This window comes from Rhinopithecus bieti, unplaced genomic scaffold, assembly GCF_001698545.2.
Source record: "Rhinopithecus bieti isolate Rb0 unplaced genomic scaffold, ASM169854v2 scaffold_61117, whole genome shotgun sequence".
NCBI classification, from domain to species: domain Eukaryota; kingdom Metazoa; phylum Chordata; class Mammalia; order Primates; family Cercopithecidae; genus Rhinopithecus; species Rhinopithecus bieti.
This window is the reverse complement of record NW_016824934.1, coordinates 764472-789416: the sequence shown is the minus strand read 5'-3', so window position 1 is coordinate 789416 and position 24945 is coordinate 764472. Positions and strand designations below refer to the sequence as shown.

The 24945-nt window shown below is 40.1% G+C and overlaps 1 protein-coding gene across 1 annotated transcript in view; it reads right to left on the bottom strand.

The window, feature by feature from the left end:
• Window positions 1–930: 930 nt before the first annotated feature.
• Window positions 931–24945, bottom strand: part of PLEKHH2 (pleckstrin homology, MyTH4 and FERM domain containing H2) — a 134501-nt gene continuing 110486 nt past the window's right edge. The window contains 7 exon segments of the mRNA XM_017862691.1: window positions 931–3496; window positions 4538–4675; window positions 6473–6559; window positions 9843–9972; window positions 11946–12028; window positions 12031–12093; window positions 16805–16946. Of these exon segments, the coding sequence (XP_017718180.1) occupies window positions 3311–3496; window positions 4538–4675; window positions 6473–6559; window positions 9843–9972; window positions 11946–12028; window positions 12031–12093; window positions 16805–16946 (829 nt within the window). The 3' untranslated portion in view covers window positions 931–3310.

Below are 24945 nucleotides of genomic sequence, written 5' to 3'. Positions count from 1 at the left end.
CCCGCCTCGGCCTCCCAAAGTGCTGGGATTACAGGTGTGAGCCACCATGCCCGGCCATCCCTTTCTTCTTTTAGGGAAAAGAGATTGGGGGGAAATGTGAGAGGAGATGTCATTTCTGCATAAATCAGGTGGGCAGCAGGGAAACTGCTCTGTCCACTTCTTCCTGCTTGTCACTTCTCTTCCTCAATTTTCAAATTACTGGAGCCTCCCCTCCCTAGAAATCAGCTGCTCGGGGCGGGGGAGTGGGTGGGGGAAATATGTTGTTGGCATCCCACCAACAGGTAAAGCCTTTTTCTAGAGAAATATGGTTATCCATGGTGGCTACTTCTTCAGGATCATGCTTCAGGTACAATTAAGGGTTAAATGTATTGTTTTAGGAACTTGACCACTGTGTATTTTTTTTTAATTGGCAGGTAGACGTAAGCACATGTATTTCTTTTAATGAAAAAAAATCCAAACAGCAAACTATTAAACACATTTTTGAAATAAAGGGTCTTTATAAGTTGTGACTAACTTCTCTTGTAAATTGAGAGTCAAATTCATTTCTAAGCTATGATAGTATTTGATTTTAAGGGCACACACACACACACACACACACACACACACACACAATCCAGAACATTTAAAACAAATTTTTGGAACACAATCCATTAAACTCACCTATATGAAATATGAAATCATGGGAGAACCAATATTTCTATCTATTTACCTATTTACATATTGTGTGTCAATATGCACACATATGGATTAAAATTACAATTCGCCAAAACAGCTTTCTTTTATATGGATAAAACACAGTAACACTGAAGACAAAGCACGAATGCAAGAGAAGGAGGCAATAACTACCATTTTCACTAGTACTACACCTCAGCTTTGACAATGAAAACATTAGGTATTTCTTGAAGATTATTCAAAAGGTAATGCTCAAAATGGGTTTTGTAAATCATTTATTATGATTGAAAGGGAAGAAAATGATAGGAGACAAATATTACAATTAAACGTGTAACATTATTCTCTGTAACCAATCATAATAACATACTTTGAATTTTTGAATGGCTATATAATTTCCCAGAAAATAAAATTTTCACATCATCAGTTACAGAAAATTGATTTCCTTCCATCAAAATATTTTATCTCTGCTCTATCAAAAATAAATGCCTAGTCTAAAGTACTACACAGTTTAAGCTAAGCCTTCACTACTTGTTTAAATTAGAAGATTGTGGGGAGGGGCTTACCAAATGATGAATAAACTACTGCATGAGAATAAAGCCCTCACACATAAGTAACAGCTCTGTCAAGCCTCTAGCTCACCAACGAATTATGAGATGGCTGTCTGGGAACTTAGAAACTCTATTGTATCCCAGCCAAAAGGTTTCTGAGAATCATCATAAATTGGTTACCAGTTTATTCTCAAAAACAAATGTGCTTATTCAATGGGCAACTGTGGCTCAAAAGATGTACAGGAAACAGTCAATGGAAATCTATTTTGATGGGGTTTAAAAAATATTTTTTGTCATTATCAATAAAGTACAATATTTTTTGAGCAATGTACTTCTTAGCTCTGTCCTTTCTAAGGATGCTAATACAGTATGGAACATTTTTTAAAGACTTAATGTGAGAACAGTACATTGCCACGGGAGAAAGCAGCAAAGAAGAAAATATGAAGTCTCGGCCAACAAATTAATTCAGCAGCTAACATTTCTCAGATTGGTTTAAAAAAATGACAAAGTGATAAATATATGTCCAAAAAATAAATACAAATATTCTATACATAAATAAAATTAAGTATACTCATGATTACCATTACAATTGAACATTTTAATAATATCATTTTCATGTCTTATCACAGTTTCATTTTTATCACGAATATGAACTACATTGTTGTGACACATACTGGAATGCACTGACCACTTACATAACCTAATAAAGTAATGCACTTAAGTACTCTATCAACTAAAATTTAACCTCCTTTGACAGAAGAATTATTTGCTCTTTTCTTTTAAAAAATATTTTTGAGGCTGGGCATGGTGGCTCATGCCTGTAATCCCAGCACTTTGGGAGGCTGAGGTGGGAGGATTGGTTGAACCCAGGAGTTTGAGACCCAGCCTGGACAACATAGGGAGATCCTGTCTCTACTAAAAATACAAAAATTAGCTGGGCATGGTGGTGCATGCTTCTAGTCCCAACTATTCAAGAGGCTGAAGTGGGATTGCTTGATCCCGGAAGGTCGAGGCTGCAGTGAGCTATGATGGCCCCACTGCACTCCAGCCTGGGCAACCAGAGTGAGAACCTGCCTCAAAAACATAAAATAAAATATTTCTGGAACCAGGTGTGGTGGCTCACACTTGTAATCCCAGCACTTTGGGAGGCTGAGGAGAGAGGATTGCTTGAGGCCAGAAGTTCAAAACCAGTCTGGGCAACATAGCAAGACACTATCTGTATATACATATGTATGTATGTGTAGGGAATCTATTTTCAAACTATAATTAGAAGGTAATGTGTGAGGGGGAAAGCTTTAAGGATTGTCTTTGTTTTTAAAGATATTATTAACAAAGCAAGGTCAAGATGACCCAGCACCAAATACAGTGAAATGTGGGCAATATTCTTGTGAACCTGGGCAGCACGAACAGTCAAGGAATGTCAGGAATCACCATCTTGTTTTAAATTTTACACTCCAGTGATCTGAAAAGGTGACAGGGTACACTTTGTAATACCACACAGGAGGCTCAGGTTACCTAACGTTACCCTGCTTTCTCACATAATGATTCATAGAGCCGGAAGATGTATTGCACCTGCTCTGAAAATGGACTCCTCACACCACTCTGCAGCTGTTTCTTATTCTGCCTGTTCTACTCCTTTCCAAACACTATATCATTAATTAAAAGCACATTTAATTATAGTACTTACTATTTTGGCAGTGAACATTTCCAAATAATCAACTGGTTTACCAAATGAGAGTTTGGAATCTTCCTTTCTAAAGATTGCCAGAATATTAAAAAGGGGAAGAAAAGAAAAGCCACATTGCACAATGTGTCTGATGACAAGGGAGAAGGGAGATGGAAAAAATGATGAATTCTTACTCATTTACTCTATGAGAAAATTAGTGTGTTGGCAAATTTTGTGTTTATGTTTTACTGTTAATATTTATTTGAATATTTAAGAATTAAATAACAGAGACTAACCCCCTTCATTGTTAAAGTTTGGAATACCGGTGTGTGGCTGCCATGCTGCCAGGTGTAAAGGAACTTGTAGGGAGCTGATACAGCCACAGCATGGAGGACAAGGAGTGAATGATCAGGGTCCCTGGCTTTCAGAGTAAGGTGGGGCCTTTGGTCGGTCTGCTGCTTGACAGAAGAGGCTGGCTTCCCATCACTCTGGCTTGGGGTCCCCGGGTCTGGGCTGAGAGCAGTGCTGGAGCAGAGAGGTGGTGAAATGCTGCCTTTTGCTGATGGAAGTTGTTTATGTAACTGGCGATCAAAAGAGTAATTTCAAGAATCTAAAACAAAACAGAATTGTTATGCTCCTGAGAAGTTCTCATCACTTCCAGAAGAGCACAGTGTTGGCCACAGGTGAGCTCCATTTGCAAGTGCCCAGGCTACCAGAATTCCCTTCTCTCAAGATCACACAACGAAGTGCTTACATGTCCAGCACCATCAAGGCAGCCACACATTTTTTCATCACTTAAACCAGCAGAAAGAGTGAATCTCAAAAACAATCAAATTGAGTGGCAATCTTAGGAAATGTGACAGTCAGTAGTATAGCTCTATCAAATTATCATAAAGCCACGTTCGTGAATATATGAATTAAGAAAGTTAGTGTCATATGAACTCTCTATTTTCACTAAAGACTGAGTTCCCTGATCTGCACTTACTGGTTAGCTGCTTTCACTTAAGTATAGACTTAATTAAGAAAGACATCTATTTTTTTAAAAAAGCTTCAGATTCTGAAGAAGTAATTTCTTTTATCTGATAACATTAAGACAGTTACAGTTTTAGGAAAATCACTTTCAATCAGAATTGCATATTAGAATGTAATCCATTTATTTATTGCTTTTACTTAGAGATGTTAAAACTACATAGTTTGTTAAAAGTCATAAAGGAACAAGTATGTTTTAATTATAAAACCCCAGTCTTTCCTCTAATGAGTCCATAAAGCAAATAACCACAAGTGAATAAGATAATGTGCATAAAGTACCAGACAGCAATAACTTATTGCCACAACCATTTATTTGGAATCTTCTATATACCTGGCACTGGGCTAAGTACTCTAGAAGCTTCCTTCATTTAATTTTTAAGCCAAAAGAAGGAGGGAGTATGTTACTATATTTTTAGACAAAGAAACCAGGGCTTGGAAAGATGATGTAAGTTGGACCCATGTTTGTTTGACTATAAATAACATCTGTTTTCCCATCTGGAACGCAGTCTTTGCTGAATAAATCTTTTAGTATGAAAACAACTAGCATTGCTTTTTGGCCTTTTGGCTAAAATTAAGTGAAAACAACTAGCACAAAAAAGTTGGCAGAAAGGCTCCTACTCACCTTGGGTTTTGCCATGGCAAAAAGTAATTTCTCTGTTGGTGTGTCCTTTGAATGTGTATTGTTAATGACTACCATAAAATCATCTTGATAGCCTCCAAAGGTCATTAGACTCTTATACACATAGCTGACTATTAACCTCTTTAAAGGGAAGAAAAAGTAAATATGTTATATGCTCTTACTTCCAAAGAGAGATGAAAAATAGTAATATAGCTCAATTAAAATGCAGATATTAATCAATTATGGTATAATACAAAATTACTTCTAAAATAAAATCTATTATGATCCAAAATAGATAGTAGTGGTATTAATTTCATTTAGGTATCATCTGCCTTTACAATGTTGAGTCCGAAACAAGTCACTGAAGAAAAACGAGAAAATGTAAGAAAAAAATAAAAAGCATCTATACTCCAGCATCTAGTGGAAAGCCACTGTTAATATTTTTTGTATGCCCGTTCATATATCTCTTATATATATGTTAGGTTAAGCCATATTACTGATACTTTTCATGGTCAAAATGGTCAAATATTGGTAAATCTACCCTGATAGATGGATTTTGAAATCTATAAACAGAAACAGTATCATATATTAACCCTTTGTCACATACGCAGCAAATATTTTTTTCTAATGTGTTTCCAAAACAATGTAAAAATGTAACTTAGGCTGGGCCTGATGGCTCACACCTGAGGCTGAGGTGGGAGGATCACTTGAGCTCAGCCTGGGCAACATAGGGAGACCCTGTTTCTATGAAAAAATAAAAAAAAATTAGCCGGGCATGGTGGTGCATGCCTGTGGTCCCAGCTACTTGCGAGGCTGAGGCAGTAGGACTGCTTGAGCCCAGGAGGTCAAGGTTGCAGGGAGCGGTGATCACACCACTGCATTTTAGTCTGGGTGACAGAATGAGACCCTGCCTAAAAAAAAAAACCAATAAATCAATAAAATAAAATAAAATGTAACTAATATACGGCCTGAAAGGACTCTATATCTAATGATTACCTTGCAAGACTGAGCAGACCATTCCAGGACTGAATGCCTCAGACCTGCAACCTACCTGTGTGTGCTTCCTGGCCTGTCTGGCTACCTCCTGGGAGCTAGGGAGCCAGTTTCCTGAACTAAGGTAACTCAATACCGGTGTATAGGTTTTTTTTTTTTTTACTTTAAGTCACTGATTTTGTAATACCTTCAAGTTATCCATTCAAGAACTAAAAGGCACTCAGAAAATATAACCCTTTGAAAAAAAATGTGTATGTGTTTGTTTTTTAAGCAATTATAAGGGGAAACAGTAACTATAACACAAAAGGATAGTTTGGTTTCCAGAAAATTTTCAGTGATCTCTGATTATAGCCACACGATTAGACCTGCCTGGTGAATGTAGTAATTCCTGCCCACCAGATTAAACAAAAAAGAGAATAAAATTGTATTAAATAATTAGACACATGAAATATAAAAAAATGTAAATTTCAGGTAAATAAATGAACATATATAGAAATCATAGTTTGACTTTAAACTATGTGGAAAGGGCTAAGATGCTATATATATGACATTACAGAAAATTATAGAAATTGTTAAAGAAGCCTTAGTGAAAGGGAACTTAAACTTTGGTTATTAAAGTTCCCACTTTAATGATTTCTTACAGATTTTATTTTACACAGGAAACAATCTTCTTAACACTTTTAAAATATAATCATTTCACGAATATAACCATGATTACAATATAGTCACGGTATCAAGATTTTTCTCATACACTGTCTTATCTTGTTTTAAAAGGTTAAATTATAATCATAGCTGTATTTGTAAAATGACTGTTCATGACATAGTATTAGGAAGAATGTTTTCTGTGTAAGAGAAAAATCAGATTAAGATATCATTACCTTCTGTTTATGGTACACTGAGCAATGGAAACAGTTGACTCAATGCAAAACGAGCATTTAAACTTACCATGGAGTTGTATTCTAAGAGGCTTAAACCATCCTCATTTACAGCCAGCCACATGAAAGTACTTCCAAGTGATGATGGAGTTATGGGCTATGAAGAGGTGAAAATACACTATATTATAAATGCTAAGCAAAATTACAGAAATTTTTTCAGTCTAAATGGCATGTAACATTTGCCATTAAACAACAAAAACTTATTAAAAATCTCTCCTAGGAAAGAGGCAGGGTGGTATACTGGAGCAAACAGTGAATGTGGTATTAGGAGACCTAGCTTTGAGACCCAAACGGGCCATTTATTAATGTGTGCCTTTGCACAAACTACTGAATCTCTTTGAGGCTCAATTTCCTCATCTTTAGCATAGGAACAATAATGTTCACATTTTAATTTTCTTCTGCGTTAAGACATTAATAGTCAACAAGGCTTTTAGGGTGTCTATGATGACCAAAATCCTAATGAAGCAAAATATACTGCTGTGCTTGATAAATTGTGTAGTGCTATTACAAGGTAAAGGATTATTATTATAATTGCACACCTTTCCTGAAAGTTCATTAAATCTGATATTCAATGTGTAATAAAAACACAATAAAAAGAAAATATGAAACTGTGTGATAAATAGTAATGAGAAATATGAAAATTTCCACCAAATTTTTTATTGTAAAAGCTATGAAATTGGCTGGGTGTGGTGGCGCATGCCTGTAATCTTAGCACCTTGGGAAGCCGAGGTGAGTGAATCATTTGAGGCCAGGAGTTCGAGACCAGCCTGTGCAACATGATGAAACCCCATCTCTGCCAAAGACACAAAAATCAGCTGGGCATGGTGGTGCACGCCTGTAATTCCCGCTACTTGGGAGGCTGAGATAGGAAAACAGCTTGAACCTGGGAGGCGCAGGTTGCAGTGAGCTGAGATAGCGCCACTGCACTCCAGCCTGTGTGACAGAGTGAGACTCCATCTAAAAAAAAAAAAAAAGGTAAAAGCTACTCCTGGTTCTCATAGAAAAAAAAAAGCTATGAAATTATATTAATAAAAAGAACCTCCTACCACTGAAACCCATGAATAATTTTGAGCAATTAATGATGCTTGTTTGGTTCCATTAACAAATGAAATCCTAAAAAAAATCTTAACTATTTCTCTTAAATTTTACAAAATAATGTCAAGACTATAGATATAAAACTGGGATGAATGTTGGGTTATTTTACATAATAAAACTTGTTAGCATCTCATATATACAAAACCCTCAGTTAGAAACTGTCTACTGAGGGTTGATTTGCAAAGGATAGGGAAGAATTCAATTCAAAAGGATGCCCTTCAACTCTAGTGTCCACTGACAGGTGAATGGATAAACAAAATGTGGTATATCTATACATACAGTGGAATGTTATTCTGCCTCAAAAGGGAAGGAAATTTTGACACATGCTACAACATGGATGAACCTTGAAGACATTATACTAAGTGAAATAAGCCAATAACAAAAGCACAAATATTATATGATTTCTCTTACATGAAGTTCCTAAAGTAGTCAAATGCATAGAGATAGAAAGTAGAGTGGGGGTTGCCAGGGGCTGGGAGGAGGAGGGAGGACCGGAGAGTTAGCATTTAATGGGTACAGTTTCAGTTTGGGAAAATAAAAAGGTTCTGAGATGAATGGTGGTGACAGCAACACAACAATGAGAATGTACTTAATGCCACAGAACTATACACTTAAAAATGGTTACAATGGGCCAGGTGCGGTGGCTCACTCCTGTAATCCCAGCACTTTGGGAGGCTGAGGCGGGTGGATCACTTGAGATCAGGAGTTCGAGACTAGTCTGGCCAAAATGGTGAAACCCTGTTTCTACCAAAAATATAAAAATTAGCTAAGTGTGGTGGTGTGCACCTGTAATCCCAGCTACTTGGGAGGCCGAGGCACGAGAATCGCTTGAACCTGGGAGGCAGAGGTTGCAGTTAGCCAAGATCATGCCACTGCACTCCAGTCTGGGTGACAGAGTGAGACCCCGTCTCAAAAAAAAAAAAAAAAAAAAAAAATTAAAGGGTAAATTTCCTTATGTGTATTTTACCACACACACAGAAAACAGGAGGTCATGAAGCAACAAAGGAAGTGTCGCTTGTTATAAAGAAAGAAAAGTGAGCAAAAAAGATGCCTGTCATGTAATTTGAAAAGCAATATTATTATTTAATAATATTTTGTGCCAGCAAGCACATATTATCAGAACAGAAAAGGGCATTTAATATTATTTCCAATGCTGAAGTTAGAATTAAAATCCATGCTGCTCTACAGTTCAAATCTATTCCTTGTAATTTTAAAAAATATATATTCAACTCCCTGTAAGAACGTTAATTTTATAGATGTTTAAGAATACTAACTTTATCGTCTTTTTCTTAATTAATATACAGCTTTCAGTTCCACTAGAAAAAAATTAATTCTCACCTATCAATAATATAGTCACTCATAGAATCAGAGTTAGAGATACCTTAGATTTTACTTTTCTAGTCTAAGTATTTCATTAACAGATGAGGAAAAGTGAGGTCCAGAGAGGTAACCTGACTTGCCCAAAGTTGCACAGCTATTCAGCAAATATTTATTAAGTGATAATTATTAATTATGTGCAAAGCACTACGGTAAGTACCAGAGGAAGATTTTAGGATCAGTGAGTTTATACTTTCAAGGAGCATGCAATTTAATAGTGAGGATAAAACAAACACACAGAAAAATATAACACAAGGCAAGATGTTATCTTAAGAGCCTGAGAAAGTACAAAGAGACATGGTTCAACAGAAAGAAAAGGAATCAAAAGGCACAATTTTTCCCTTGGGGAAAGGGCTGGCCATCCGCGGGCAGGGCGAGTCTCCTTCCTCAGTGTTCCTGCAGCATTCTGTTCATGTGACTCATCATGATATCTGCCATACAGTGGTTTGTTTACAGGCTTGTTGCACTACAGAGTACACAAAGTAAAATAGTCCTGGAAGTTCATGTACAATCCATCTGAAACAATAGGTTATGTATCCCTAGAGCTTAGATCAATGTTTAGCAAACAGAACTATTTAGTAAATACTAAATAAATGAGCAAATGAGTGACAGAGTAAACGTGTGCATGGATGAATGAATGAACAGAAGAATGCAGAGTTGAGCTGTGGTTTAGGACTCATGATTAGCTAGTAAGTCCAAGAAATGATTTAGGGTAGGAAAAGTTGGGCAGACAGGAAAAGATAGAGAAGCTTTTGTGCCCTTTCCCTTGTGTCTCTTCATTGTTTTCTTTACATTATTGGATATTTCTTCATTTTTTACAAAAGCCAAATATACTAAGTCTGGGGTAAATCTGGTCGACTATGTACACAAAGGTTTTCATTACGCATCTCTCTCCCATTCTTTCTTACTTTTGCAAGAAACAACTTGGCACCAAAGAACGGCCACTGCCTGGCTACTGTCAAATAAATGCGCACACAGTCAGCAGCACTGTGTCCCCGGAGGGCCATCCATCTGGTTGAGAGTCGCTGGCAAAGCTGCCTAAAAAAAAGAAAAGAACAAAAACAAAAACACTAAAGCAAAAACATAAACAGTGTGTCATAATCTTAAGATAAAACTCTCCTTGAGCCAATCTTAAGCATAACTGTGACCCCTAGGCATAACCCGGGTAAAGATTTTGTGGCTCTCATCACACCACTGTCCACCACTTGTCCTTTCTGGAATATTCCTTTCTCCAAATTCTCATACTATCCATGTTTTCAGCATGAACTAGGTACCCCCAGCAGATCCATTTTTTTTTTTTTTTTTTGAGACAGAGTCTTGCTCTGTCACCCAGGCTGGAGTGCAGTGGCTGGATCTCAGCTCACTGCAAGCTCCTCCTCTTGGGTTCATGCCATTCTCCTGCCTCAGCCTCCCGAGTAGCTGGGACTACAGGCGCCCGCCACCTCACCTGGCTAGTTTTTTTGTATTTTTTAGTAGAGACAGGGTTTCACCGTGTTAGCCAGGATGGTCTCGATCTCCTGACCTCGTGATCCACCCGTCTCGGCCTCCCAAAGTGCTGGGATTACAGGCTTGAGCCACCGCGCCCGGCCAGCAGATCCATTTTTAAAATCTGAATATCTACCATCAAAACTTAGCGTAAATTAGTTTGAAAGATAACTTCTCATGGGAATATTTTCATTTTAAAACAAAAGTACAGGCCAGGTGCAGTAGCTCACGTCTGTAATCCAGCACGTTGGAGCTGAAGGCTGGCGGATCACCGGGGTTTCAGGTGTTCAAGACCAGCCTGGCAACATGTGAACCCCAATCTCTACTAAAAATACAAAATAGGCCGGGCGCTGGTGGCTCAAGCCTGTAATCCCCAGCACTTTGGGAGGCCGAGATGGCGGATCATGAGGTCAGGAATCGAGACCACCTGGCTAACACGGTGAAACCCGTCTCTACTGAAAATACAAAAACTAGCCGGGCGAAGGTGGCGGGCCGCCTGTAGTCCAGCTACTCGGAGGCTGAGGCAGGAGAATGGCGTAAACCGGGAGGCGGAGCCTTGCAGTGAGCTGAGATCTGGCCACTGCAACTCCAGTCCCGGGCGACAGAGCGAGACTCCGCCTCAAAAAAAAAATAAAATAAATAAAAATAAAATTAAAATAAATAAAAATACAAAAATAAGGCCAGCATAATGCGGGTGCCTTTAATCCCAGCTACTCGGGAGGCTAGGAGGGAGAATCACTTTGAACCCGGAGGCAGAGGTTTGCAGTAAGCCGGGACCGCCCCAATTGCAATTCCAGTCTGAGTGACACAGTAAAACTCCGTCTTAAAAAAAAAAAAAAAAAAATACAAGTAGTAGAGCCCACAGATGAATCCCTGATGGTAGAATTGTTAGGTCCTACCACCCCTGGCTTGGAGGAGATGTTAGATGCAAGGTGAAACTGTCAGATCAATCACAAAGGCAACCACGCATTCTACATAGATAAAAGGCTAAATCTTAAATGTTTTCTATTTTGGAAAAGCCATGAAACGGGTTTGCCTCTATTTAAATCAATCACCGTTCTCTTTATATATTCTCTTGAAACTGAAACTCCAAATGAGGTAAAATTAGAAACTTTTAATATTAAAAAGTCTTAAGTAAGAAGAATAGTTGTATTTTATTTCAATTTATTCATAATAGAATATACAACATATGATTTTTTTGGTAGGCACTTTCATAAATTAAACATATTATGGCCAGTTTTTTCCTCTTATTTATTACAGTGGGACAAGAATTGAAAAAGATCAATTGAAAACTACATCTAAAGCTTTTTTTTTTTTTTTTAATTAAAGACAGTTTAATATAGAATCTAAAGCTTACTGGGCTTATCTTAAATAAAATATCTATAATTCCTGGTGGCTCAATAGTATTAAAAAATATTGAGAAAACTGTCAAAATGTTTTTCAACCGTTTAAAATTTGAAACAGAAAAAAAATTACCAAAAAACTTGCAAACCCTACCTCCTAAGAGTTACAAAGATGTCCTTTACCTAACTGCTCTTCAGAACAGCCCATCTCTGATAACCTTTAGATAAAATTTCTCTATACTTGCTTTGAGAGTTTGATTTGCTTTGCCACTGATTGGATAACATGCCCTGCTGGAGTTGAGAAAGGTCTTTCAAAATCTCCAATCTCTACCTAATTGGAAATCCAAAAAAGTGAAAATATATCAAAAAGAGTTTTAAGACAGAAAATCAGTTTTATTTTTCCTAAACATTCTTTTTTAACACATAATACATAAATCTATTTGTCATAATTATGTGATTATGAAATTTATAATTACATGTAGGAGTTTTTATAAATTACATTTGAATTCTAATTTTTTTTTTGAGATGGAGTCTCGCTCTGTCACCCAGGCTCACTGCAACCTCTGCCTCCCAGATTCAAGTGATTCTCCTGCCTCAGCCTCCCGAATTGCTGGGACTACAGGTGTATACCACCATGCCCGGCTAATTTTTGGGCTTTTAGTAGACATGGGGTTTCACCATGTTGGCCAGGCTGGTCTCGAACTCCTGACCTCAAGTGATCCGCCTGCCTTGTCTTACCAAAGTGTTGGAATTACAAGCATGAGCCACTGCCTGGCCTGAATTCTAATTTTGAAAAAAATCTGTAATTTAAACATTTGAGTTCCATTTCTACATTAACCTTCCTAGTTTACTATCACCATTTAGTAGTACTTGCTAAAAGCCACTACTTTGTTATTGTCTGTAACACAAGGACAATTTTTCATTTTTAAGGCACTATTTTAATTGCCGATAATAAGATGAAATGGATGTTAAAAATAAAAGGCAATCGATGGGCGTGGTGGCGGGCACCTGTAATCCCAGCTACTCGGGAGGCTGAGGCAGAAGAATCGCTTGAACCCAGGAGGTGGAGGTTGTGGTGAGCTGAGATCGTGACAGAGCCTGGGTGACAGAGCAAGACTCCATCTCAAAAAAAAAAAAAAACAAAAAAACAGTTATAAGAAATTTCAAAAAACTATTAGTTGGACTTTTTTGAGGGTCTCTCCTGAATGTAATGGGAGCAAGAACTGTATTCTCATTACTTTGTTCCTAGATTTTCTCCATGTTATTGTGTTCATACTGTCATTCTACTAGCATTAATCCTGGGAATAGAGTCCTTCATTCCCCTTTATCCCGTAATGAAAGAATGTTCAGCTTTCATCTCTACTAATAGGCTGCACAGATGCCATCCTCAATCCACCCATCTAACTATCCATCCATCCATCTCTCCATGAACTCACCAATTCATCCCTTCAAACAAACCCATTCTGAGTCCCCACTGTAAGTCAGACACTGTGCTAAGTGATGTGAGAAAGGAAAATGTTGAGCATAGCCCCACCCTTGAAGAGTTTATTATCTAGTAGAGAAGACCGAGGCATAAATACTTGTGATAAACTGTGTTAGGTGGCTTGTAGAGCCATGTAGATATGTAGATATCAAAGAGGGTCAGGGAGGAAGACAGGATAGGGGATATTCAGGTGAATGTCCTACTGATCATTCACATCATTACCTACAGCATTCCCCAAAAAGTGGATAAGGTTCCATCAAAACTGGAATGGTCTCATAGAAAGCCCTCCTTAGCACAACCAGCCTCTGAGACTCCCACCCTGGGGCTCCTCTTTTCCAGTTCTTAATCTGATCAGTTACTGTCTAAAGTCCTCAGCTGAACTTTGCCCTTACAGCCTATTCTTACAACGTCCTAGGTTCTTTGACCCAGTTTCTTACTTGCTGGTTACTTGGGTTGATTTTGCTTTTCAGCTCCCATTCTTCATTTTTCCTTTTATCTATCAATCCCCATCATCTCCTACTTAGTCAAGTATCCTTCCAAATTTCTTCACTCCAAATAAAAGCTGTCCACTAGCTCTTCAACCATACTGAAATCCTTGCCCCAGAGCAAGCTATGCATTGTTCCCATCTATCACCAAGCAGCATTCACCACAGCTACCTGGGAAACCTGACATCGGATTCAATCTCCAAGGATATGACAGTCTAACATAGAATAGTTACCAAAAAAAAAAAAAAAAAAAAGAAAAGAAAAGGAAGCTGGGCGTGGTGGCTCACGCCTGTAATCCCAACACTTTGGGAGGCTGAGGCGGGAGGATTGCTTAAGCCCAGGAGTTCAAGACAAGCCTGGGTAACATAGCAAGACCCCATCTCCATAAAAAAAAATTTTTTTTTAAGTCAACTAAATTATCAAGTATTCATTCCTCTAAGAACAGTTATGGAGAAAGAACTGTGTTTAAGCCTGTGCTAGAGACAAAGATGAACATGAACAGCCCTGGCCTCAGGGAGGCTGCAGTCAGTAGTGCAAAGCAGAAAGATAAATCATTGATTATAAACCACTGAGGTCAGGACAGCAATAGAACATTACAGAAACCCCAAGAGGGACATTTAACCCTCCAAGACAGGACTCAGAAAGTTAACAGGTGAAGTTAACAGGTGAAGGGATGGGGTAGAGATGACCTGGGTAAAGGAGACAAACTAGTCAATCGTAAGAGGCAAGAAAAAGTGCACCACACACAAGGCAGGGAGTTGTGTATGGAACCACAGTTTATACTTTATTGGAGCATGAAGCTCAAGGTAGGGAGTATTAAGGGAAAGTTGAGGGTGGAGAGGCAGGCAGAGTTCAGATCGTGAAAGTCCTTGCATGTAAAAAATGAATGACAGAGCTAGATTCACATTTGTGCTGTATCTCTATTCCAGTTACTAGTGCTGCCTAATAAAGCTCCATGCACAGGTGACACTGTGCCAATTTCCAGGCTCAGCCCTTAAGAAAATAGCAGCTTCCGCTTCTTGTCTTTCTTCTGGGACGTTGTTGCTGTCACCCATTCACCATTCTTGGAGGAAGCACAAGCAGTCATATACATGAAGAGACCACGTGTAAGGTGCTCCAGCTGACAGTCCCAGCAGAAGTCCCCACAAACAGCCAGCATCGAAGGAGCCTTCAAATAATTCCAGCCCTCAGCCATAGAGCGACAACTGGCTCTCAGGTTATGTCAGCTGATACCACCTGAAGCAGAGACACACATGTCCTTTCATATCCCTGCCCAAATTACTGTCTTAAGTAGCTGAGTTTTGGAGTCATTTGTTATGTTGCAATAGATAAGTGGAAAAAATTATTCTTGCATTTGTGTGAAGGATAAATTTGTGAGGGAAGAGACCACAGAAAGGCACACTACTTAGGAGCCTGCTATAGGACAGCAGGCAGTGTGAGACAATGATCCGAACCTTAGCAACAGGAGTCAGCATACAGAGGAGAGAACAGAGTAAAACATCCCTAAGAATTCACATTCGCAGGATGTGGTGACTGGTGGGAAAGAGCCGAAGTGAGGGAAAAGTCATGATAATTCCTGGGTTTGAAGCTTGCTTGTGGGACCGGGTGGAGGCAGTATCATAAAGAGGAAACAGAGTGTGAACACAGAGAAGGGACGATGATTAGTTTGGTTTTCAATATGCTGATTTTGGCTGGGCGCGGTGGCTCATGCCTGTAATCCTAGCACTTTGGGAGGCCGAGGCAGGTGGATCACTTGAGGTCAGGAGTTCGAGACCAGCCTGGCCAACAGGGTGAAACTCCGTCTCTACTAAAAATACAAAAATTAGCAGAGCGTGGTGGTGGGTACCTATAATCCCAGCTACTAGGGAGGCTGAGGCAGGAGAATCGCTTGAACCTGGGAGGTGGAGGTTACAGTGAGCCGAGATCGTGCCACTGCACTCCAGCTTAGGCAAAAGAGGGAAACTCCATCTCAAAAAAAAAAGAAAAAAAGTTTGACTTTAAGGAGCCCACAAAAGAACTACAAACTGAAGAGAAAAGATATGGGAAACTTTGGCATAGGTGGTGCCTAAAATAAAAAGAATGATTGAGATGTCCTGGGACAGAGTGTAGCGTGAGGAGCCGTAGACCAAAGACCCTGGGGAATCTAAGCCTTGGTCCAGATGCCATATCACAGAGTTGCTTTAACATTTTCCTTAATTAACCTAGGCAAAGACTCAGGTGTGGTTGAGACTATGGGTTGCATCTTATGACCATTCTCTCCTTCTTCTTAAGAAAAACCTTAAATTTAGCTGGGCACACTGCCACCCCGCTGAGACCACATTCCCCAGACTCCCTGGTAGGTAGTAGGCAAGGCCATGTGACTAAATTCTGATGGGAGAGACATGAATGGAAGGGTTCTATGCAACTGCTGAGAAGTTTTCTCAAGTGCAGGAGGGCATGCCCTTTTCAGCCCTTCCCCCACCCTGAGGCCTGGAACACTGACGTTGGCTGGAGCTCTGGCAGACTCCCAGGACCATGATGATGACATCCTAGGGACAGCAGAAGAGAGAAGAGGATAAAGCCTATGCCCCTAATGGTTTCATAGAGGTGCCAGGATGCCTCTCTCTCTATGTGAGCGCTAAATATACTTCTATTCTGATTAAGTCAGTATTAATGTGTGTGTGTGTGTAGAAGGTTGAACTTAATCATAACTAATATGATATGTAAAGAAAAGAAAGTGCTCTAGCCTTTTCAAGGTCTTATTCCTATTAGACTACCAAGCGATGTCAGCATGACATCTTCAAGCCCACAGCTCTACACTCCAATTCCTTTATTAAATACAAAGCCTAGAGATATATTTTCAACATAATTAAGAAACTGGGTTCTCTGTATGGAATACTGTCTCATTCTACGTCATTGCAATCATCAGCACTTTAGAGGCTAACTGTAATTATAGTGCCTGTAATTTTTAAGGTGCTAATCATAGCAAAATGAATGTAAAGAGTTACTGAAGTATATTGTTTTACATTTAATTCAATGTAGAAATTAGTATCTTATTATTTCAATATATAACTCTATATAACATGGAAGTTACCTGAGCTAAAAGAGCTGCCATTTCTAATGCCAGATCCTTGTTCAGAGGAAAAAGTCCATTTATGATTTGATCATTTGTCTGATACATTAACAGCAACTTTTCTCTATCAGTCTCTCCACGAGCTTGCACTGAGAAATATAGTCTGTAAAAAAAAAAAAAAAGAGTAAATTTCTCATTAAATTATATTCTTACAAAGGAATAAAGTAAAGATAAATCCAGGGGACTGAGATGGGGTTGTTTTAACACAGTACCTTAAGTGGTATGAACTTAGACTATTATTGTCACTGACTTCTGTTTCTGTTCTATTTAGTACTTCCAGCAAAATAAGAAAAAATTGCTTTGAGGTTGAGGTTGAGGAACTGCTGGAGGTGAAGCTGAATCACGTTAAATGTCAATTGTCTAAATCTACCAATGAAAAGACAGAGATTGTCAGAGTGGATAAAATATAAAACCCAACTATATGGTGCTTATAAGAAATCCACTTTAAATTTAATAAAAATACATAAGTAGAAGTAAAGGGATGAAGCAATTTTTTAGGTCTTGAAACACCAAATCCTTAAATGTTCCTGAGGAATGACCTAAGACATCAAGCGAAATTAAATATGCCCTCTCTTGCAAGGAATGTATGATATAGGCCTTTACTTCAATGGGCTGTGTAAACCCAGTCTTCAAAACCCTCATGATCCTTCCTGAAAACCTCGGACACAGCACGGAAAAGGAAGTGAAGGTTTCAACTCAAAATCACCCCAAATCAACATCAAATAAGGGGAGGGGAGAAGGTGAGTTTTCTCTGGGAATCTAAAAGATAATATTTATATATGTAAGTGTGTTTTGACTTTTTGGTCACAATCTGATAAGCAGCTTTAGGGGCTCAAAAATAGTTTACATGTTATCACTATGACTCGCTGAAACACAACATGGCTTTTGTCTGCCTAGGGAGGTCTTCATCAAATCAGTAACTCGATATATTCACTGTGTCATTTGTTCATATGTGAGATTTATGGGGCTCTGACTTAAGGCTGCAGATCAGGCACAGGTGCTGTAAGGGCTCTAAATGCTGTGACAATGGGGTGGGTGAGCAACATCTTGACATACCTGAATCCTGCCATGACAACACAGAGGCTGGAAAAGAGAGATTTAGATACAGTAGCTGTTAAGTGTGTGCTCAATTGGCTATAACTTTGCATTTTCAGCCTTTTTTTCCCCCTACACACTTGAGGGAGAGGACACACCCCTATCATTTACAGTATCTCTCCCAGTAATTCTCTCAAATAGCAGGGAAGGGGAGGGCAGCAGGTCTGAATCTCTGGGCAAGCATGGGTGGGTGTACTTTGAAAAGCTCCTCCTACCCCATGATGCTATTCATTCTTTCCTCTCTACCCAGTTTACAAATCAGAAAAATCCTAAGCTCCATTTTAATCTACAATGACTACACCATGAGAAATAATGCAGGATTATATTGTTAAACTGGTAGTAGAATACGGCTGGGCAACAGAAACAGATGCAAATCCAAAGTCATATCAGAAAAGTCATATAAAACAAAGAGAAGAACATTTAAGATGAAAGCCTTCCCTTCTGGCATGCTTACATTGGTATGCATAGCTTATTTTCCCTACTTGAAGTTAGGAAGTATATCATACTCATCACTGTAACCCACTAGAGTTTAGCTAAGTGTTACCACTGGAAGGTTTGGTAATACGGCTAAGGGGAGAAAAAGAACCAAATGGCTACAGGCAAGAAGAGCTTAAGTGCATTTTCTGTTATTCCTGGCAGGCAACACGATTGAGCCTGAGAGGGAAAAAGGAAGCATCATTAGCATAAATAAATAAATAAATACAATAATAATAAAAAAACAGAGAAAAACTATACTGGACATGAACCATTGACTCAAATCCCTAATGAAACAGTTTGGGCTCCAACAGCTATCCAGGGATTTGGGGAGAATTTGAAGAGGAACAAAAATGACCAAGAAGTCATAAATATCAAATCCATGGAGCTTCAATAGGAAAGGCACTACAGGAATGTGATCTAAGCCTCTCACAATATTGCCAGCTTTCAGCTGCTTCCAAATCCTAAAGAGGCCCGGAGCAGACAGAATGGGCTTCTGTGACAGCAGGCAAGGCTTGGATTAGTTCGCAGGGGTATTCCCAAATCTTCACCTCCTCACTGCACACCCAGAAAGCTGAATACTGTGGGATGGAAATCACATCACTGTGGACCAGTACCACTAAACAAACACACTGCTTCCAAATTCAGCAGGGCTCTCAGCGCCACTGGGTAATCCTTTTGTTTGCCCTCACCTGGATCCATATTCATTCTTCAGAGCATTTATTTCCTACTGTTCCCCTTCCCATCCTCTTGTAAACTTACTAGGGGGACAGCCTGCAATCTCTCTCCGTTCACCCTTCCTTCACTCCTCAGTCCACCATGGTCTACTGGTTATACTCTAGTAAAACTGCAATTGTTCTCTTCCTGCCTCAGTGGCGTCCAACCTCCAGTCATCTGCTCAGAAGTGACCACTCTGCAAAGTTTTCCTCTATGTCCCTACAACCTCTTGTACATGCACATCATATTCATGGTAATGACAAATATCTACAAAGCATTTACTATGTGGCAGGCTCTGAACCAAGTGCTTTACAATTGCCAACATTTAATCCTTCAGACAACCGTAGAGGTGGGAATCATTTTGACCTCCATTTCACATACAGGGTACCTGAGGCACAGAGATGTTAAGTGACTTGCTCAGGGCCACATAGTAAGTGGTAGAGCCAGGATTCTAACCCAGGCAGCCTGTCTCCAGCCCATGGTCTTCACTCCTGTGCTATATTCTTCCTGTTATAGCATTGATTGCACTTCTAAGACTTCATGTCTGCCTCTCCCTGTAAACTGGAAGATTCTAAAGGGTAAGGAAACTCTATTCACCTTGGAATTCCCAAGGCTCCAAACAAGGCTTGGCACTGGTAGATGGCATGAATGGACAAATAAATGGTATGTGAGAATTGCTAAGTACAGGAGTTTGCCAAAAAAGCCTGAAGAATTCCCTTTCATAGTCTTAGGCAAGTGACTTAACTCTCTAAAGCTTCAGTTACCTCATCTGTGAGATGGAAATAATAACAGAACCTCAAAGAGTTGTAAGGATTATATAAGAATGCATACAAAGAGTTCAGAATAGGGCCTGATGTTAGGTAAATGTTCAACAAATGCAGGTTAGTAGTACTAGTAGTACTAGTAGCAGTATTCCCCAGAGGTCTCTGGAATCACGAGAGTCTCTTTTTTTTTTTTTTTTTTTGAGATGGACTCCTGCTCTGTGACAACCCAGACTGGAGTGCAGTGGCATGATCTTGGCTCACCGCAACCTCTGCCTCCTGGGTTCCTGCGATTCTCCTGCCCCAGCCTGCCATGTAGCTGGGACTACAGGCACATGCCACCACACCCAGCTAATTTTTGTATTTTTAGTAGAGACAAGGTTTCACCATGTTGGCCAGGCTGGTCTTGAACTCCTGACCTCAGGTGATCCGCCCACCTCGGATCCCAAAGTGCTGGGATTACAGGCGTGAGCCACCGTGCCCAGTCCACATGAAAGTCTCTTGATCCTGCAATTTTTTTTTTTTTTTTTTTTTTTTTTTTGAGGACGGGAGTCTCACCTCTGTCGCCCGGGCTGGAGTGCAGTGCCGGATCTCAGTCACTGCAAGCCCTCCGCCGTCCCGGGTTTACGGCCATTCCTCCTTGCCTCAGCCTCCCGAGGTAGCCTGGGAACTACAGGCGTCCGCGCCACCTCGCCGCCGGCTGAGTTTTGTTGTAATTTTTTATTAGAGACGGGTTTCACAGTGTTTAGCGCATGATGGTTCGATTCTCCTGGACCTTCGTCGATCCGCCCGTCTCGGCCTCCCAGAAGTGCTGGGATACAGCTTGGAGCCACCGCGCCCCGGGCCAAATCCGGCAATATTTTTTTTTTTAGTTGTGAACATAGCTAGGGAGAAATGGGATAAACTCCATTTCTGTGGCTTAAACTTCTGGCTGTTGCCCAGGTTTGTGTAAAAACATGCCTCGTGCTTTACAACTTCGAAAACAGCAGTGAGAATCAAAATTAAATAAGAAGCCTGAACCTGTGAATAGGAATTTAAATGTAGTTGCCAATGGTTGTCTATGAGAACAAGTTCAAAACCGGGATTAATTAGATCTTTCATAACTGAATCTTAGAATAATTAAATTTCTATTCACTTGCTAAGAGTATCAAGTAAAATTCCATGGATAAAGAGATTGATATTTTGAAGCTTTGTTGTGATTTACCATGCTGCTTGCAGATGAAGAATCAGGTCCTTGCTGTGTGACAGGGTCACAGCATAAGGTCCCTTCCTAACCTGTATCACTCAGAAATTTTTAGGGTGTCATTGTCTAAGCTTACTTAATAAAAACACCCATGCAAAGCATGGCGTCAATGTTTAGAAGACCACTACCTTTCTCATAGCTGTCAGCTATCCAGCCATTTCAGAGTTCTGTTAAGAAATTAAGCCTTTCAGGCGGCGTGTGCTCAAGCTGTAATCGCGCAGCACTTTGGGAGGCCGAGCGGGCGGGATCACGAGACGTTGGGGTCAGGAGAGTCGAGACCATCGCTGGCTAACATGTGAAACCCCGTCTGCTATGAAAGAGAAAATACAAAAAGACTAGCCGGGGGGTGAGTGCGTGGGGCCGCCTGTGTTAGTCCCAGCTACTGCGGAGGCGCGAGGCAGTGAGAATGGTGGGTTGAACCTGGGAGGTGGAGCTTGTGCAGTGAGCCAGGATCGGCCACTACACTCCAGCCTGGGCGTGACAGAGTTAGACGTGCGCATCTGCAAAGAATTAAGCCTTTTCAAAGAGAGCAGCAAGGGGCGTCAGAGACAACAGCAGAGTCAGCTGGTGTGTGCTTGCTGTGGGTACTGTTCGCATTCAGAGATGTTTTTAACCTTTCTTTTCTTTTTTTTTTTTTTTGAGACGGAGTCTCGCTCTGTCGCCCAGGCTGGAGTGCAGTGGCGCAATTTCAGCTCACTGCAAGCTCCGCCTCCCGGATTTACGCCATTCTCCTGCCTCAGCCTCCTGAGTAGCTGGGACTACAGGCGCCCGCCACCTCGCCCGGCTAGTTTTTTGTATTTTTAGTAGAGACGGGGTTTCACCATGTTAGCCAGGATGGTCTCGATCTCCTGACCTCGTGATCCGCCCGTCTCGGCCTCCCAAAGTGCTGGGATTACAGGCTTGAGCCACCGCGCCTGGCGAGGTTTTATTTTTAAACAAGGTAATCATCATCTGTTATTCACAACTCTCTCTTTTTAAAAAAATTCTTTTTTGAAGAGATTTATTCTGAGTCAAATATGAGTGACCATGGCCTATGCCACAGACTTCAGGAGGTCCTGAGAACATGTGCCCAAGGTGGTCGGGGTGCTGCTTGGTTTTACACATTTTAGGGAGGCATGAGACATCAATCAAATACACTTAAGAAATCCATTGGTTTGGTCTAGAAAGGCAGAACAACTTGAAGTGAGGACTCCACAACCTCTTATCCCAACCCAGACACTCCTTTCTATTGATCCCAGGTCTTTGGATAAACTTAACCAATTGTCAACCAAAAAATTTTTATTCATGACTCTCTTTGTCCTTCCTCGTGGCGTTTGTTAGACTTGAAGCATTTTTTTAATCTGTCTTTCATATCCAAATTGTATCCAAATTTCACTTCAGTTCCAATCATAGCCATCATCATCAGAGTTCGTATGTATTAAGTATTCATAAGGTTTAGGAATTCATAAGATTTCATAAGCATTCATAAGATTATTAGGAATAGTCTTGGTCAGGCGCGGTGGCTCACACCTGTAATCCCAGCACTTTGGGAGGCTGAGGCGGGTGCATCACCTGAGGTCAGGAGTTCGATACCTGCCTGGCCAACATGGTGAAACCCTGTTTCAACTAAAAATACAAAAATTAGCTGGGCGTGGTGGCAGGTGCCTGTAATCCTAGCTATTCGGGAGGCTGAGGCAGGAGGCTGAGGCAGGAGAATCGCTTGAACCTGGGAGGCAGAGGTTGTGGTGAGCCGAGATCACGCCATTGCACTCCAGCCTGGGCGACAAGAGGGAAGCTCCGTCTCAAAAATAAATAAATAAATAAAAAATAAAATAACATAAAATGTCTGAACCTCTTCTCCATAAATGTCTCTGGCAGGCCAGGTCCGGGAGCTGGCTCCTTCCACAAAGGCTGAGGTCAAGAGGCAGGGGCAGCGATGAGGACCTTTAGGTCAGTGCTTCTCAAAACCCAGCACATGTAAGAATTGTCTGGAGAGCTGTCAAAACACGGACTCCTGGGCTCCACCCCCAGAAATTCTGACTCAGTGGGTCTGAAGTGGGGCCTAATGATTTGCATTTCTAACATGTTCCATGTGGTCCTGAGGCTGCTAGTGTGGGGCCCACATTGGGAACTACTGCTCCACATGAAACAGAACTACAACAATAATCTAGAGGGTCCAAGTCTCCTAGCCTGCTGTCCTCACCAGTCACCAAAGGGCCATTGATACATTGATAAAAGTTGCCCTCAAGGGAAACAGGTCCCTCCAGAGGTGATGCCTATTAGATTTCCAATATCTATGCAATATTGCTTATCTCTAGGAATGTATGATTTTAGAACCTCAGATATCAAAGATTAATAGTCACTTTCTTGTTACTTGAACCTCTGGCAAATCATCACAGCTCATGAGCCCCTGAATAAAGAAGCTCCAGTGTTCACAACCACCATTTATTCAGATCAACAGAGTCTGTTCAAATACTGGGTGGCCTTTTAAGTGGCCAACTGGATGAGAGAAGAGTCCAAAATATGAATCTGCCATATTTATTTAATTGATCTTATTAATAAACATGTAAGTGTCTGTCCCAAATTTTTCACAAAAACATTGACAAAGAATATGACAAAAATATGACAAGGAAGATACTGGGACATACTGGAATACTCTGCCCACTTATCTGAGTATTTCTGTGGGATAGACTATTAGAACAAGAAATTTTAAAGTGGATCAACGGCTATTACATCCTTTATGGTACATAGTGCCTTCAATTCTTACATTCCAATTTTAAGTCTGAACATCTTCCAAAAAGAGGTCTCTGAGTACAACTCCAATAATTCCACCAGGCTCTGGGTCTAACATTTTATAGATTCCTGAATTTACAGGGTATAAGACTCAAATAAAACCAGCAAAATACCATTATTTTGTTATAATTAATGTGAGCTGGTCAGTTAACAGTGTTTATTAAGTACTACCTTTTGCTAATACATGAAAGAAATGAAAATATTTAAAAAGAAAGAAAGGAAATCTGGTTCCTGACTACGTGCCAAAGTACATTACCATTTTATCCGTAGAGACGGTGTGCGCTCTGGATTCTCCGGCATTTTCTCAATTCCTGACACAAGCTGAGCAGCCTCCCTCAACAGACCTTTGGGCCTTTGAACATTCTTTTCTATGCATTTTGATGTTCCCACTCCCATCTCCCTCTGAACTTGGCGTAAACATCATTTCCTCTAAGAAGTTTCCCGAGGTCTCCCGTCTAGGTCAGGCTCACTGTTGTGTGCCCTCACAGTACCTCTCTCTCCCTTCAGAGAATGTACAGTGTCATTACACACTCATTAGAGTGAGGATATGCCCAACAGTAGTCTTCCTCGCTAACCTATAGATTCCAAAAGGTCAAGGACTGGGTCTGTCTGTATTTATTACAATTTTATTCATAGCATCTAGCTAAGTGATAGGCCTTACAGTTGAAGCTCGGTGAACACACACAGAGAGAGAGAGAGAGAGAGAGAGAGAGAGAGAGAGAGAGAGAGAGAGACAGAGAGGCAGAAAGAAAGAGAAAATGAGAATGAAAGACTAAGAAGGAATAAATATGAGTATAAAGAATATATGACTTCCAAAAGACTGAGGCAAAAATAGGTATCTCTTCTTTTTATTTATATATATATATATATAAATAAAAAGAAGAGATACCTATGTTTGCCTCAGTCTTTTGGAAGTCATATATTCTTTATACTCATATTTATTCCTTCTTAGTCTTTCATTCTCATTTTTCTCTTTCTTTCTGCCTCTCTGTCTCTCTCTCTCTCTCTCTCTCTCTCTCTCTCTCTCTCTCTCTCTCTCT